Source organism: Fukomys damarensis, unplaced genomic scaffold (assembly GCF_012274545.1).
Source record: "Fukomys damarensis isolate Sample0158 unplaced genomic scaffold, DMR_v1.0_HiC HiC_scaffold_26, whole genome shotgun sequence".
NCBI classification, from domain to species: Eukaryota; Metazoa; Chordata; class Mammalia; order Rodentia; family Bathyergidae; genus Fukomys; species Fukomys damarensis.
In genome coordinates this window covers 14,884,961-14,902,741 of record NW_022900938.1, presented here as the reverse complement: position 1 = coordinate 14,902,741, position 17,781 = coordinate 14,884,961, and the positions used below count along the sequence as shown (strand labels likewise).

At 35.0% G+C, this 17,781-nt stretch overlaps 1 protein-coding gene across 2 annotated transcripts in view; it reads left to right on the top strand.

Annotated features, from left to right (window-relative positions):
- Positions 1–275: 275 nt before the first annotated feature.
- Positions 276–17,781, top strand: part of Itprid2 (ITPR interacting domain containing 2) — a 34,769-nt gene continuing 17,263 nt past the window's right edge. The window contains exons 1-8 of one of the 2 annotated variants that reach the window (XM_010636797.3): positions 276–377; positions 1,362–1,418; positions 3,286–3,325; positions 3,406–3,504; positions 4,675–4,883; positions 5,896–6,596; positions 13,000–13,072; positions 17,509–17,591. In XM_010636797.3, coding sequence (XP_010635099.1) covers positions 3,461–3,504; positions 4,675–4,883; positions 5,896–6,596; positions 13,000–13,072; positions 17,509–17,591 — 1,110 coding nt within the window. In that variant the 5' untranslated portion in view covers positions 276–377; positions 1,362–1,418; positions 3,286–3,325; positions 3,406–3,460. Of the gene's footprint in view, positions 378–1,361; positions 1,419–3,285; positions 3,326–3,405; positions 3,505–4,674; positions 4,884–5,895; positions 6,597–12,999; positions 13,073–17,508; positions 17,592–17,781 lie in introns of those variants that run through there. The other variant, XM_010636796.2, reaches the window with a different exon arrangement.

The following is a 17,781-nucleotide window of genomic DNA, read 5'->3' as shown; positions in this document are numbered from 1 at the left end:
GGTATTTCTTACTGCCTGTTGTCATTCCCTTGTTCTCTTTTTGTTTTTGCAAAGACAATACCAATTCATATCATTTGTGATTGCCATTTTGCTCTTAATTACTGGTAGATCAGCTGTAATGAAGTCATTGCTGGTGAAGTGACCTGACAGGAGGTGTTTGTTTAATTAGTGGGATATTACTTATGTAATCCACTGACATTCCTTGTGTGTTTTGGGGGAGAGAGTTAAATTGATTAGACGCTTGCTTAGCTGTAGCTCTAAGGCAGTCGCTGACAGTTCTCCAGATGGCTTTCAGGAGACTGAGGCTTCTGTGTTCTGTGGTTTCAGTACACCTCTGGGAGCCTCGCTGGATGAGCAAAGCGGCAGTACACCGAAGGGTAAGAGAGAGTTGCATTTCCAGATCTTTTTTACAAGGGTCCTCTTTCATTTGTCCTCTGGGTGAAAATGTATTATATGAATCATAAAAGTGATGTTCATGTTTATAATCTATGCTCTTCTGCGATAGATACCCAAAGGGAAAGAAATTTTGCCATAAACTGTAAAACAGTGATGAATTTACACAAATTACCAAACCTTGGCATCTTGTAAATCTTATGTTTTTATTGCCAAGTTAGATAACATAAAGGCCAATTAAATATAGATATATGATAGGTTTAAGGAAAATATGTATTGTATCGCATGAACTAGGTCAACTTCAGTGCAGCATTTCTTTGCTTACATTAACTGAAAATGCCACACCTGAAATTTTACCACCTATGTAAGATAGAACTCTGAAGTTCAAAGTACAACAAGAATGTGCAGGTAGTGGCAAGGCATATAAAAAGCATTTACAGCATTAGGGAAATCTAGCTGGAGCACCTGGTTTAATGGGGTGGGGAGAAATGCTTGCTCCAGGTTCTGATTTTCTATGAAACTCTTGGGTAAGATGTCTTATCTAATGAAACATCTTCAGAGGCATATAGTTATAAAATAGCCTGTAGACCTGACTTCTGAGTATTTTACCTGGACGCAAACATGATTTCTTCATGATAAAAGCTTATGCTTGCTTTTTTTTTTCCAGCTTTAATTGAGTTTATTGGTACATTTTAGGGATACAGTACAGTTACATTCATTGTTGGGATCTTGTAACTCTACATGACAAGTCTTGGTTCTCATTTTTTCCCCCTACCCCTGTCCTCCTTTCACCCCCTCCTCCCCTCCTCATCTACAAACACTTTATTTCCATCTTTTCATTGCATTTAGGTCCAAAACATTTTCCTGTATCTTATAAAATACTTTGCTTGCTCACTTTGTTTGCACTAAAACAATGATTTTCATGTGGAGGAAGAGCAGGGTGAATTTTCTCAATATTAATATTTCAGGTGTGCTTGTGAGAAATGGAGGAAGTTTTGAAGATGATTTGTCATTGGGAGCTGAAGGTATGTTTGTTTGGAAGAACTATGTTTTCGGGTAGTTTAAAATTTAAAAAAAGGGGGGGGATTGAGTGCTTTTAGGTTTGTGATCCTAAGAGCTAAATTTAAAGATTTTGAAAATTGCTCACATTTCACAGTACTTTCCTTTTATAGTATATGTTAATAATGTCATCCTAGCCTGCAGGATCCTGGAGGGGTGGCTCTGAAACACCACTGTGAAATGTCTTTATCTATGACTTCTCTGGACTTGAATGGTTGAAAGAACTGTTTGTGGCAGACTGTGGTGATCTGGACGGAGAGGAGAGCTCTCCAGAAGGAGGAAGGAAACTTAAATATTTATGTATAAGAAAACTAACGTGAAGCTTATTTTTAGTGTGGACTTAAGTCGTATCTGCAGCTGTAGCTTATCTTTCTCTTTACATTTAAGTGTCTCCTTTTTCTTGGTTTTTCAGAAGGTTAAAGGACAAAAATAAAATAACAGTGGAGTTTAGAAATTACTTTGCTGGCGTCTCTTCCATACAACATTAAAAAAGTGCTTTTAAAAAGTGTACACTGTTTTAAATTGTCTCAGGTTATGTAACATTTTCCTGTGGGTTCATAGTAAAACTTCCCACTATGTATGTAAACTTGAGAATTTATTATTTTGCTGGTATTTTCAAAGGTATTTTATAGCTCATTTGTGTTTTGTTTTGTTTTTTTCAAATTGAAAAGGTTAATGGTGGCTGTTTGGCTTGGTTGTTAATATGTGCTTTCTCTCAAAAATGAATTTTTTAAATGTTTGCAAATTACAAACAATGAATTTATACACTTAATTTAGTATCCTTGATATTTTTCTGCTTTCAATGTGCAAGATAAATTAATTCTTTATTACCTTCTAACATTGAATAGTTTAGAAAACTTGAATTACTGTTAGTATATTTTCAAAGAATATACTGCGTTAAGAACATTAAGAGCACAGTCAGTACACTGGAAACCATGGCCCACCCCATACTAACATGCATTTTAGTATTATTTTAGATAGCACTTTTGAGATCTGCCTTGGTAGTTTCATAGTATTGAATGATTTTATTGAAAACCAGAAACAAATAAGGAGTCCCATAAGAGGCTGAAACAATTAGTTGTTTTGCTGAAAATTATTTCAAGGCTTTTTTCATGACTTGAGTAAATATTTACTAAATGCTGTATGTTAGGAACCATAGATGGATGTGCAAAGATACAAAAAGATGTCATGATCTTGCAGGTCAAAAATGAAAAAAATAAGCGAAAATGGATATGTTTATAATTAATCTTATTCTTTATATTTGCCTGTAAAGCTTAAAAGTAGTAAATTTAACTCTCAACATTAACATTTGCTTTGACCTTGTTAATCTAGGAAAAAGTTGAAAGACAATTTTTAAAGGAAAATGTATGTTGAAATAGTAGAAGTTTTCAAGTTATATGCATGAAAAATGGGTTGTAATCATAAACATCAGAAGTAGATGGATACTGTTGCTACATTAATGCTTTTTTTGCTCTTACTATAGTCCTCATAGATTTTTAAATTTAATAATACTGTATATACCATAGTATGCTGCTTATATTTCTTGATACTGCTTCTAACCTGCTAAATTTAATTAACCATAGTTCTTTTTAAGTACTCAAGTGGAAGTAGTAGTTTTATGTTGCCAAAAAATGAAAATAGACTTTAAAAGCTGTTGCTACTGTTCTTATTGATCTGTATTAATGATGTGGGTTTAATGAGCCAAGACAAGACTTTGGCATACAAGGCATTTAGCTGAACTATAATGGGCAGCTTATTTTTTGATAATTGTTTCATTGTAGTTATAGTCCTTCTAATAACTCTGCTCTACATTTATTTTATTTTTACCTGTAGCTAACCACCTCCATGAAAGTAATGCTCAAATTGAAAACTGGTACGTAGTGTTTTGTTCTCTTCCTTTTTTAAAATTAAGAACACCAAGTAGAAATAAAGCTTTATATATTGTTTTTATAGCAATAATATCTTGGCCAAAGAGAGAAGACTCCAGTTTCATCAGAAAGGGAGAAGTATGAATTCTACTGGCTCTGGGAAAAGTAGTGGGACAGTCTCAAGGTAACTTGCTCTGAAGTTATGGTGGGATGGCATTGTATTTTACTGATATGCTTGTCATTTTTTTAGTCTTAGATTTGACTTTGATAGTATGCAGTCAGAGGGAATCTAATGTGTTTTCTGGGCAAGCATAACTGATGGGAGCGTCTTTAAAAAATTAGATTAACTAAAAAATAACAGATATGTTTATAATGCTGCTAGAATCCACTAACGGACATCTGGAGTCCTATCAACAACCAGAGAGAGAAAATTAGTAAAAGAGTATCTTCTGCTTGAAGAGAACTAAAGTCCCCCATTGTACTAGGGATTCAAGTTAACTCTGACCTAAAAATTAGAATAAACTTTCTGATTTAAAGCTTGATATTTCAGAATATTTTTTAATACATTAAACAAAAGATCTTTAAAATATATGTTAAAATAAGCCAACACATGGGCCTATGTGACTAATTTAAACTACTATAGTATTGCAGTCTGACCTTTATCTTTATCTGAAACAGACTGAAGTGTCCTGTACAGATTGATTCCATCTGTAACTTTCCTACTCATTGAGCTTAGAAATCGTAGATTATTGGTTGGGAAGGGATAAGACATATTTAATTCCTAAAAGAATCATGGCGAGGAGTTTCCTATACCTTTCCTCACATTTCTCCTCCTTCCTGGATGGGAGTGGTGAGACAGGACTTGAAAGTAGGTTCCTCTCTCCTTTTCTAAGATCAGGTTGTTAACTTTATTGCTCTCTTAAGACAAAGATAGCAAGAAAGCTCATTTTGCAGCATGCTAGTTAGTACCAGACTTTACAAACTTAGTGTATTTTTCCTTTTTATTTCTTCTTTAATCTGCTTTTCTTATTCTGCCTCATCTGTCCTTCAATTATTTTAAACTGCTTTACTGGAAAACTCTTAAAATGAGAGGAAAAAAAAAAAAGGTGAGGAACTCCTTAGAGTGTACTCTTAGGGGTCAGCTCTTTTTTCCAATACTAGCAGCCTCAAAAGTGGATCCCTTCTAAAGGGTATATATATTCCATTAATGCAGAAGATATTGAAATAAATAATAATTTAGAGAACAAAAGCTGAGAAGATTTTATCATAGGAAAAGCAAGAATACGTTTAGTCCATAATGTATCGACTTTAAATTTACTTTATATCTTACTATATCTTTGTTTTCTTTTTATAGTGTTTCAGAATTGTTGGAACTTTATGAGGAAGATCCTGAAGAAATTCTTTATAATCTTGGATTTGGACGAGATGAACCCGATATTGCTTCTAAAATTCCTTCCAGATTTTTTAATTCATCGTCATTTGCCAGAGGAATAGATATTAAAGTATTTTTGAGTGCTCAAATGCAGCGTATGGAAGTAGAGAACCCAAATTATGCTTTAACAAGTAAGGTTTTTAATTGTGAGCACATTATTTTTAAAATGATAGTATCTATAGTAAGGTGGTCTCATTTTTAAGGCCTTATTGATTTCAGGAATAGCACTGGAGCATTAATAAGTGATGTTAATTAATACAATAGCTATGTTTAACACAGTACCTATTCTGAATTTTTATTCTATTTAAAGAGGTTAATATCTGTTCTTCTCCCAAATTACTGACTCTTTTAAGTGTTATCATAACTTGTGAAGCCTTATACTTATCTCCACATTGCATTTATTCAGTATGGAGTGGGGCCTTAATAATATATGAAGTCAGTTCATTTTATGTATTTTACTATAAATCTAAAATAGCATGGCCAATTGTAACGTTTTTATTGATATTGTATCTTTGCTTATCTTTTAACTGTTGACTAAGGGTTCAAAAAATAGATTTTTTTTGGTTTTTCATGGATCCTTTTTTAAAGAGCTCTGTAAATCCCTTCGGTATATAAAATACTTATGTACTTTTTTTAGTGAAGCACTTAGCAGAGCCTTAGTCAAGTTCACGACCTTAGTACAAGTCACAGCTGTCCTTTAATAGCTAGTTCTATTTTGCTAAGTATTGTCATCATGCTTTGTGCTTTGGGCTTTTTTGGGGCGGGGATGAATTCTAAGGTTTAGAGTAAAAATTTTCCTTCTTCCCCGGGTGTGGTGATGCACGCCTGTAATCCCATCACTTGGGAGGCTGAGGCAGGAGGATCGCTGTGAGTTTGAGACCAGCCTGGGCTACAGAGTTCCAGGTCAGTCTCAACTACATAGTGAGACCCTGTCTCAAAAAACAAAAACAAAACAAAAACAAAAACAAACACATTTTCCTTCCTCTTCCCCACCTATTGAATATACACAGGATAAAGTGTTAGATTACTAAGAAATATGTGATTTTAGTAGAAGTCTAAACAGTATAGGCTTCATGTATGTGTATTTGTAAACATAAGTATACATACATACAAATTGATATTTCTTTTATTTTCTGTATGTAGGCCGTTTTCGTCAAATTGAAGTGCTTACTACTGTGGCCAATGCATTTTCTTCCTTATACTCTCAAGTCTCTGGGACTCCCCTGCAGAGAATTGGAAGTTTGTCCTCAGTGGCCTCTACCAAGGAGACGACCGATGCGCCTCCACCTTTAACCCGAAGTAACACTGCAAATCGTTTAATGAAAACACTATCAAAACTAAACTTATGTGTTGATAAAACAGAGAAAGGAGAAGGTAGTAGTACTTCCCCTGCAACTGAAAAAGGAAAGATTCTCAATGTTTCACTAATGGAAGAAAGCAATAAAAATGATCAAAAGTCTCAAAAGATTTTAAAGAAGAAGGACTCATCTTCTGTGTTGGCTACAGTTAAAGAAGAAGTATCGGGTGGTTCATCTTCTGCTACAGAGAGTGCTGACCCTGGCAAGCTTTCGGATGAAGCAAACAGTAATTTTATCCAAGAAAGTGATAGTGAGCAAAGTAAAGAAACTCAAAATCGTGAGAGTAACCTACAGGAGGAGTCTGGCATTATAGAACCTGTTTTAGGTAGTGATTTCAATGTGTCCAACCAAGGGGAGCTGGAAAGCAATAGTGATCTGAAACACATCCCTGTGTCCACACCTGAGAAAGAACCTTGTGCACCATTGACCATCCCTTCCATAAGGAATATCATGACCCAACAGAAGGACTCCTTCGAAATGGAAGAGGTAGGCAAAAATTTACTGAGGCCAGGTTTAAGTAGAGAGATAGGGAAAACAATCCTCAAAATATTTATGAATGAGAGTTAGCTGATAGTTTCGTATTAGAAAAGTACATCTTAAGACTTCGTAGATGTATGTTTCACAAACCAAGAATTCTCCCAAAGCTGTGTGCTGTTTTGAGGCAGTGGGACAACTCCTCAGTCCCTCCAGCTCCTATGCCACCCACCACCTGATACCTGACCTATAACCCTTTTTCTCTCTCACGTGTTAGATTTTGATGCCAAGAAAACCCTGAGAGAGCACATTCAAATTCAAATCAGTATTGCATAATAGTTAAAAACATAGGCTTTGCAATCAAAGGGTTTTGTGTTCAGTCTCTCCCACTGAAGTACTGTGTCTCCAGGGAGCTTTTCGTAGGGCATCTTGGTGGTAAGAATGAGGGTAAAGAATGGTTGGGGATAGATGTTGGTGAAGATACTGTGTACCTGGAAGGGAGGGCAGGGAGCCCAAGAAGGGGCTTTGAGAGGCCACTAACTAGGGTTTCTGCAAGTACAGAGACCAACATTTGATGACTCTTTATTTTTACCCACTGGTATTTCTACTAGTTAACATACATTTTAAATTGTGCAAGATACCTAGAGGTTTAGATAAAACTCCTTTTTTGTTGTGGTGGTTTTTTGTTTGTTTGTTTTTCCTGTGTTAGGGATTGAATCCAGGACCCGGGGATCTGTGCTACGCCTGTTTTTATTTATTACTGGAGATGGCCTCACCAGGTTCCCCAGGCTGGCCTTAAACTTGAAATTCTTCTTGCCTCAGCCTCCTGAGTACAGCGGTGACAGGAGTGCATCAGCCCACCTGTTACAAAATTCCTTTTGAATTGTAGTAACTGACTCTCCTTTGGAGCCTTATAGCCCAGGGCAGGAAACTAAAGCTGATCAGGCATGCCCTGTGGAAGGCAGTGCACAATGCACTTGGCCCTTGAAATGCTGTCTCTCAAGCTGGGAGATAGGCAGTGGTGGTCTCATAAGGAAACTGAGGCATATGTGTGTTAGTGAAAATTTGTGGCTGTAAATTATATAGTCATGTGGAGTTTTCCTTTTTGAAAATGTTTGAAAGATTACCTGCATAATAATTAACAGTTTTAGAATCATATGTGCTTGTTATTTTAGAAAAGTGAAAAGTGGGATAATGGATTATGCTCATAAATACCCTCTTAGATGATTGTGTCTCATGTTAGTGAAGCATTTTCACTTATACAAATTCAAGTGCTGATACAGCTGTTTTATTTTGGGGGGTCTTTGAATATATTTTTAGGACTTGTGGCTAAAAAGGAAGCAGAAGCTCTGAAATATTTTACATTTTTGTAAGCTTTTTCATTTATTCCTTCAGGTATTTTATGTTTCTGTTTCTTTAATCTCTAGCATAATTTCTTATTACACTGAGTAAAATGGCTAATGACTGCATTAAAACCTTTTTTTTAAATTTCACTGATTCCTATTTGACTTTGTAGTTTAGATTTGTCATCTAAACTTTCTAACTCCTGTAATTAAAGTGCAAGCTCTTGCTTTACATTAGAGCCCCTCTTCTATAATAATAATTTGATATGACAATCAGTTTCCTCCCAGTAAAAGAAGAATATAAGAATCTATATATACTATATTTATCAGAAATCTAATGCTGGTAACAGATGGGACAGTATTCTTACGTGTGTATTTGCAAATAAGTCAAAGCAGTTCTTTTTATTTCTAGAATTTTGGCTTTAAGCTACAGTGTGTGTTTATTCTTTTAAATTTTTAAGATTGCATACATAAAAGACTTTAAGCATTTATAATGTGCAAGATGCACTTTGATGGCAAATTAATTTTTATTGGTGATAGACTGAATATTTTTACTCCCTCTACTGGCAAAAACATTTCATGAAAAAGTGATGTGGACAGTGTTTGAAATACAAGGTTGCTTGCATTGGTGATTGAAGAATAAGGGAAGCTTTTTGTTTAAAAAAATAATGTTGATCAACCATAGCTGCATTTTAAATAGGAAGAGTTTTAAGGATAATGAATTCTTGTTTTTCAAATATATTTAAAATACAGATTTAAAAAAAAAATCCTAGAATTGTGTTTTTATCCCTTTGGGAAGTTTAAAGAAAGCTTGTAGAACAATGGATAAAGAGGGGAAATATGTGTTATTTTAATTTCCTCTTAAGCATGATTTGAATCATACCAACAGATGAGAACAATATCATTGAAGCAGACTTTTAGATCCTATTCAGAGTACCGTGTTACAGTTTTTCTTTTGGATCCCCTTTTAGTTGAGGTTTGATTCCTGTTGTGAATTTACTTCCTTTACAAACAAGGAGTAAGTATATGTTAGAGCCTACTTTCTCTCAGCCAGTTTTCAAACTGAGTATCTGAACACTGGCTGCCCTGGGATGTCAGGACAGAGCAGGCCGGGCTCTGTCCAGGCAGCTGCCTGCTGTGCCCCGATCCAAGGTAAGACTTGACGGTGTCCAGGACCAGAGAGAGGAAACACTTCAATGTGAGGGGCCTGATTAGATGGCCAGACTGATCGAGGCCTAGGAGAATTGAAATGGCTATTTCTTTTGTTAAAAAAAGAAAAGAAGGACAGATTACTGTATTTCTAATTAAAAGTCAACTTGCCTTATAAGAAGGGTTTTAGAATGTTTTCATTGTATTTAAAAGTTTCAAAGTCTTACTTTTGAGTTTTCTATTTTCTGTTTTTGTTTTTTAGAGACTTTTCTGATTCTTAGTGACTTGAATGTATAGTTCTTACATTTTCTCTGATTGTTTTAACTACATCATGGTAACTCTCCAAAGTCATAGAGTAGTAGTAATATGAATGATTGCTGTTAACTTTATCTGTGATGAACATCTCAGTTTTTGATAATAAGCAACGGTTCATCCCTTAGATGTAAAGGGAAAACTTATGCTTGCTTGTTTGAGGAAGGAGAACTTTAATCTGTGTATTTCTGAAACAATGTTGTGTCGTCTTCTTACTCTGCAAATGAACTTTCATTTAAATATAATCATCATTGAATATGTACACAAACTTAAAAAAATACTGAAGTTTTAGAAACTTTTTAATCTTGTCTTTATACTCATTGCTAGTTTTACTGTTATACCTTACTATGTACTGTTAAGTCTTGGGATTTTTTTTCCCCATTATATCTATTGTTCTGAGTTAAGATAATCCAAAATCAAACAGATAATCCAAAACCAATCAGATATTTTACAAATAGTTGTTATTTTGGTCTTCCAAATTTAACTGTGTGTTTTTGAAGACAAGAATGTAAAGTCTAACATGTCTGTTTAGATCTGTTGCTTCAAAGCCTGTAATCACTGAATTTTGATATTTGTTATTTATTTAAAATACATTAACTTTTTAAAAAAGTATTTACCTGGTAGTAAAAATAAATTGTGTGTGTATAAAACTGGGAAGCTTTCATTGGAATTAAACTTTGTAAGTAATCATAGAATTATAGATGAGCACAGAAAGGAATCTTTGAATTCATTTTCCAGTTTTTTCCTCTACAAGTGAGAAATCTCCCCACTCCTTAGTATTTAATGCTACTTTATAGCAGTGACTCTCCTAAAGTCCTGTGAGGTAATTTTCATCTTTATTTTACCATAGGGAAAACTGAGATGTTTATCACAGATAATTATCACAAGCCATTTACCAGTTAATGGAGTGAATAAGATTTGAATTCCAGTCTTTCTATAGACCACCTACATAGAAGTACAACGTAGAGCTAATTTGCTACATAGGTTGATTGGTTGGTATGTAGACATTGGACTCAGTGTCAAGGTACCAGATTATGCAGCTCAGTACAACTTCTCTTAAAAATAATGCTTACTTTTGAAGTTTTTCTAAATTAAAAATTTAACAGAATTACAATATTTAAAACTCTTTTTGACTTTTTTTCAAAAAGAGCTACATATGTCCTCAACTACAGTAGAAAGTTTGAATTAGAACACCCATATGCTGCTGGTCTGTGGACACAGTGCAGTAATATTGTGCCCAGGAAATGCACCTAAGTCAAGATTGACTTGACAGCTGTTTAGTAACCAAAGTAAATGCCTGTCATGTTAGGCAAGGCATTGATTCAGAAAGCTGTGGTTTTTGCAGAAACCCAAATGTGTGGGTGATACTTAAACTGCTTTTCTACTTCTTTGAATCCCAAATATGGAGAACAAGGATTTTATCATTTTGGTTCAGTAGGATTTTTTTCTTGTTTAGTTTTGATTTGTTTCAAGCTTAAGTGGAGATTAAACTGTATGTTGAGTACTTATTGATTATCACTAGGGTCAGTTACATTTGGTCCTCCTCTGTAATTCATTAAAAGTCCCTGGTAGCAAATGACCAGAGTCTCACTGAGTATTGGAACACTGAACGGGGAGAGTCCCGACTGACCCAGTGTGAGTATGTCCTCATTCTCTGAAGTGTGCACATCTTGAATTGGACTGCTTGCTTTTACACATTTTGACTACTAATAAAATATAATAAGCTGAGAAATTCACCCTGTCACTAGCTTGTCTGTCTTCAACAATTGCATACTATAATTTTGCTAAGAGACAATAATAATCAGCCATTAGTAGCTCTATCAGTAAAATTAGACTCTTAGATTTTTTTTTAAAGTGGTCCTTTCTTGCTCTTAATGAGGGACTTAGTAATTAAAGATGAAAGAACTGATTTTTTTTCTGCCTAGAATAGATTTTTTTAAAGTGGTCCTTTCTTGCTCTTAATGAGGGACTTAGTAATTAAAGATGAAAGAACTGATTTTTTTTCTGCCTAGAGTAACATTTTATGGTTTGTTTATCTCTTTTTGCAGCGATGGAGATTAAGTTAAGGTCTCATACTGAGCTACATCCCCAGCCCTTTCTAATTTTTTATAGTGAGATAAGGTCTTGCTTAGTTAACCAGGCTGGCCTTGAACTTGTTGATCCTGGGACAACAACAGACTTGAATTACCTTGTCAAGCAGGAGTAACATCTTGAATAATACACTGAGAAAACTCGTTCTTTAAAGTCATGTTATTTTGTAATTAATTTTATAAGTCCAAAGAAACAGAATTTTGTGATAACTCTGCATTTAAAAGTAAGAGATATAATTTGGTAGGTGTTAAGGTGGTATCCAAGCAGATTCCGTAGAACTAAGTAAGTCGTCTGGTTTCTCTTATATGGTATTGATGTGTTTGATATTTATTTTATAGAAAACTTTGAAGTAGGCTGAGCTTGAACAGTAGCTAATAATAGGCCTTTTGTTGAATATAAAAAGAAACACATTTTGTTCCTTCACAAAACAATGGTTTTCCTGTTGAACTTGTTTCTACTGCTTTGAGTACTATATTATTATTTTTAAATAATAACAAAGAATAGTAGAACTCACACACCTGTTACATTATGCAGTTGATGGCTTTAAATGACCACCAGGTTTTCAGTCTTAAAAAGATTCATACTCAGAAGAGTTTTTAAGTGAGGTAATAATGCCTAACTTTAAGCTTTTTTCATGCTGGCTTTTCTCTTACTCCTACGGAATGTTTCTTGAATAGACTTACAGCTCTAAATTTACCAGAATTCTCCTTTTACTCTTGCTCACCTTACTAGCATATTATTTACTATTCCAGTACTAATCATTACAGAGTGGAGTGATAGAAATTATACTTCCTCCTCCCCCAATATTTTAATCTTTATTCAAAATTAGTTATGCTGGAATAGAATATTTGCAGAATGTGAAAATTCCTAAATGATGTAGTTGTGCAGATAGAAAAAGATGCATAGAAAGACGACTTTTGTGGGTTTGAAGCCTTCCTTCTCTAGTATAATTTTTAGGAAAGATTTATAATTCAGACCATTCAGCATTGTAATTCTCTAATAAAACTTGCCTTTGTACTTAAAACTCCCAAAATATGCCTTAACAGAATATTTATGCCAGCAGTCTTACATACGGCTGACATTTGATACCTGAAAATGTGTGTGATTTTAGAAAATGTTACAATGGGGGCTTGATGTTCCATTTTCAAATGTGCAAGACTTGTAATCGCCTCTCCTGAGTGTCAGATCATAGCCTGCTGCTTAGAGTACTCGCATTCCTCTGGGGATAGAGAACTGACTTTTTAAAATCTAAAAGCAACATTTTAGAAAGTGTTCATGCATGCATTGTTATTTCTTTGCTCCCTACTAAATTGAGTGTTATGTTAACTAGAAACTAGATCAGAAAATTAAGTGGTAGGATATTCTAATTATTTTGAGATAAAACATCTCTAAATTTTATGCAATGCTTTGGTGCATTGTAGTCAGGTAGGGTTATAAAGAGATTATTCTTTGCCATTGACTATTTAGTGTAGTTTTTTTTTTTTTTCTTTTAGTTCTAACTACTTAAAATTCTTCTTTAGGTTCAGAGTACAGAGGGAGAAGCTCCTCATGTTCCAGCCGCTTACCAGCTAGGTCTCACCAAGTCCAAGAGAGGTAAGACAACTGATACTCATTGGTCCTGAAGCACATTCACCCGAGTGATGTCCGTGGTTTTGGAAAATTCAGTCAATGTGTGTAGCAGCGGTAATTGTAGAAAGCCTAGGGCACAGATGGGCTTTTCATAATTTTCTTACCTGATTTTTAAAATTTTCTTCAAGACTTTCATGCTCATTACACTAATATTAGTTTGCTTATCCTGTGATGACCTTTTTACACAATTTTATGTGCTCTATAAGTATTTTTCAGTTCTAAAGTCTGAATGGGAAGTGATCCAAAGAGTAACACAGTAGGGCAACTTTTTACATTGTTATGATTAAAAAAACATACTTGTGTTACCCATCATTATTCAAATATAACTCGTAAATATAATACATGAAATATACCTCTGGCAAAAATTACCGGTTTCTCAGCAATAGTTAAACCTAGTTAAATTCAAACAGTGAGTCAAAGGTGAGTGGCTGTAGATACCATGCTTTTCTTCACTTATTAATTATTGACCAGAGAACCTTTGAGTCCATTCCTTTCACTTTTAACTTGGCAACCAGAAAAATACGTCTGGTTTAAAGTTTATGAGGCTTTTGAGATTTAGAGAAAGGGAGAGAGGAAGAAGTTAAAATGACCACTGACGGATGGTAGGAGGACTGTTTATTTTTAAAACCTTGCACATACTGAACCATGCTTTAAAAAAAAAAAACAAAAAAAACCAAAGATTTATAAGTGTGTTCCTAGAAAAGGAAATTACATGTTTGTTCCCTCCTGATCTCTGAAATTACTTCATAAGAGACATTTGGATGTGAATTATTTTATTGCAGTAGGCAATAAAGAACAAGAGTATCACCCTCACTAGGTCATTGTAGTTCTAGATGGACACAAAATGAACTTTTCTACTTAATTTTTTTCCATTTATAAGTCCATAAGTATATGTGTATGTTTCTGAGCTCTAATGCAGGTTCGTGAAAATGAATGAGTTTTTGCTTTGGATATTAGTCAAAGAACATATTGGAAAAAGCAGCTTGCCACATGTCAAAGGAGGATTAAGGGCCAGTAAAATTAATTACAAGATGGAATGTGATTTGTATTTGGAGTTTTTCTTTCTTTCTTTTTGTTTTTTTTTTTGGTACTGGGGATCGAACTTGGGTCCTTGCCCTTGCGAGGCATGTGGTGGAACCACTGAGCTAACTCCCTGGACCTGGAGTTTTTTATCACATCTAGGACTCTTAATTTCTGAAGTCATAAGCAAAAATGTTAACAGTTTTGTGAACTAGGCTTTTATTAAAATATTTTTAAAATATATGTACATGAGAGGACAGAAAACAGCGATAGTAATTTAGTTATTTTGGATGGTAGCATATCAGTTCTGATAATGTGATATGTAAGTAACTTAGATTATTCATAATTGCAAATATAGAATCACTGGTAATTGGCTTCACAAATTTAGTAAAAGTGGATATAATATATTAGGAGGAGAACTTTTCAAGTTAAAATGATCTTAATCTCTAATCCAGGGTGGGATTTACCTAGAGAGAATTGGTAAATCAAGTCAGTGTCACAGGATATTTGGTAAGTACGTTCAGAGTAGCCTCAAATTTTTCTTGTTACAGAAGACATACAAGTTTTCTTTAGCAGAGAATATACAGATTTCTGGATTTTTTTTTTTTAATTTTACCAAACAACGTTTTCCGATTTGGGGTTTTCTCCCCTTTGCTGTAATGTTTCTTCTAATAGCGTAGATTTAAATTAGAAATGAAATCATATCTTTAGGACAGAGGTTTAATCCTTTTTAATCACACTCTTTTAACGGAGAACTCTGTTTACTGTAAAACAGACATGTCTGACTAAAGATCCTAGATTGTTCTTTATAGTTTACAAAACAGTTTCACTTGTTTCCTTCTACCTCCCGAGCTCCTAAAAGAGCTGTATTGCAATGGAAGAATGACTGATGTTCCATTTTGCAGAGGAGAGAATTTATTGCTTATGCTGGTGAAAAAGCACAGTAAAAACTTGCACCTAGGCCTGTGTGTTCCTTCTGATGCCCCACACAGCAGGGCTTGGAGCCTCATCAGACCTGCACTAGGACCTAACCTGCATGGGCGCTCACAGGGCTTGGCAACCTGAGTGGACAGGCCCAGGCTGTATGCTGCCACAGATACAGCAGCCCCAAGATCCCCAGGCTAAGCTGATCCCTCTGACTTCCGTGGGCCCTGCGGCACATGCCCTTTGCCCAAACCGATAGGCAGATAGGCATTTTCACTTTTAAATCGTTGAAAGGCCTGCTTAATTCTGTTGTTTTTAGGAGACAGTTATCATTGATTCACTGAGCAGTCATTTTTTACTCTCAGCTTGTTCTTACTTACTGGTATATGAGGAATAAATAAGGTTTCTGCCTTCAGAGCCTAACAATTTAGTTTTAAAAAGAGAAAAACAATTATTTGGTAATTTAAGGTGTTAATCATTTTTTAATTAATTAGTGCTGATGTTAACAGCTTATTGCGGTTCAGTATCATAATTCCAAGTTCACTTAAATATCTCAACATGGAGTAATTTTTATATTTCATATGTAGTTTTATTAATATGTAGTTTTGTTAATATTAATATTTCATTTTTTATATTATTTAGAATTACTCTAAATTTTTAATGGGGAAAGCAATCACTCTAGTCTATGAAACCGGAGGCTGCTGTGGAATATTTTAATATATTAAGTGAACTTTAATTGATTTTTGGCAGAGACCCCTGCAGTCAGGTTCCAGTCCCTGTCTTCCCAGTGTTTGACACAGGAAAAGATACACTGAGTTGGAACTAAGAGAAAACAGGGTGCCAGGACAACCAATGCCAGTGAAACCAACAAAGGTGCTACACAGTCCTAGGCACTGACTTTTATTGGCAGTCAGTTGGGGTAAAGCCAACATGTGGTTTCTATGGGAATTAATGTAAACAAGGCTCATAAAGGACAAGACAAAGCATTCTCAAATTGGGAACAGAATAGACGAACTATATGGTTGTAATTAAAATACTGTCCTTCTAGTCTGAAGGTTTAGTTGTGCGAACCGAATTTGGGTGCGAGTTACTCTGACCTCAGCACTTAGGCTTCAGCCAGACCCACTTCTCAAAACAAGCCAGTTGTGGGGTTAACTCTTCATAGCCTGCTTTGGGGATAATCAGTATTACAGCCTTCTGTGGATTTTGGATTTTTTTTGTTGGGGGGGATACTGGAGATCAAACTCAGGACCTTGCCACTTGCAAGGCAGGTGAGGTGCCACTGAGCTAAATGTCCAGCCCCCTTGATTTGGGATTTTATTCAGTCATATTATCTGGTGGTTTCTCCATATGGGTCAGATCTTAAGTGAACATGGATTTGATAGACACACTCCATTTAGCCCACTGCTTTCGAAGTTCTGTGGAACCCTACCTACAGTCTTGTGAGGGGCTGGCCCTTCAGCAAATGTAATAACTGCAAAGTCTCCAATTCTGGGACGTGTAGTGTGGATGGGGTGTGACCATGCTGGCTGTGTTTAGTTGACCTTTTTACTTACATTTTTTTAGGTTAATTAGAAATTGAGTTTGGTAGCAGAAAAATAAACAAGCATTTTTTAGGATTAACAATGTTATATATTCGTTGAATCTGAAATTGTTGGGAAAGAATTGTTTCATAACTTTAAAATATTTGCATCATTTGAAGCATCAGAGATGTTTTAGTTACGTGTGCATTTCCAGTTATTTAATTTATGACTTTATTTTTTTGGTAGTGGAGATTGAACCCCAAGCCTTTGTGCTGAGCTATATCCCCGTTTTTGACTTTTTGTTTTGAGACAGTCTCACTAAGTCAGTAACTTGTCCAGACAGGGTTCATACTTGCAATCCTTCTGCTTCAGCTTCCCAGACTGCTGGGGTAACAAACATAGCATGACGATACATGTTTTTGTACATTCTACACTTAAAATTCTAATTACACTTCCTAAATATCTTTTTTTTCTTTTCTTTTCTTTTTTCTTTTTGATACCGGGGATTGAACTTGGGTCCTTGTGCTTGCGAGGCAGGCGGCGGAACCACTGAGCTAAATCCCCAGCCTAATCTTCATATTTTTATGTAAGGTAAATGCAGTACTTTAGGACTCCTATGTTATTAGAGGCTATTGTTTATTTTTTATTTCAGGCAACTCTTAAGGATAAAGACATTAACTGGATTTATCAGTATGCAGTATAATTAGAGATTAATTATGACTGCTGAGTTTCTTGTAGAAAATCAGATTCAGTTTTTTGTGTGAAGTTGAGTTAATTCCTTGATTTGAAGCCACAATGTTATATAAGTAATGTGTACTTTTCTAAGGGGAAATCTGTGTCGTGTCATGTCTGTTGGGTATCATGTCTGTGATAAGATTACTGACACTGAACCCTCACCTAATGCTTTTGTATAACTGTACTTTTTCCTGGTAGATCATCTGTTGCGCACTGCAAGTCAGCATTCTGATAGCAGTGGTTTTGCTGAAGATTCTACAGACTGCCTTAATCATCTTCAGGTAAAGATTTCTTCTGTAATAGGAAATATGATTAATTTAATCATTTAAAGATGATTTTTCAGTAGCTATTTCAAGACTGAATCTGTCTAACCTTAATTTTCAAATGGCAATAAAACTTCTGGGATGTAGATGTTAGCTAAGTATTTATTTGACAGTGAACTGTAGATTTCACTAATTCATCTCTCTGACT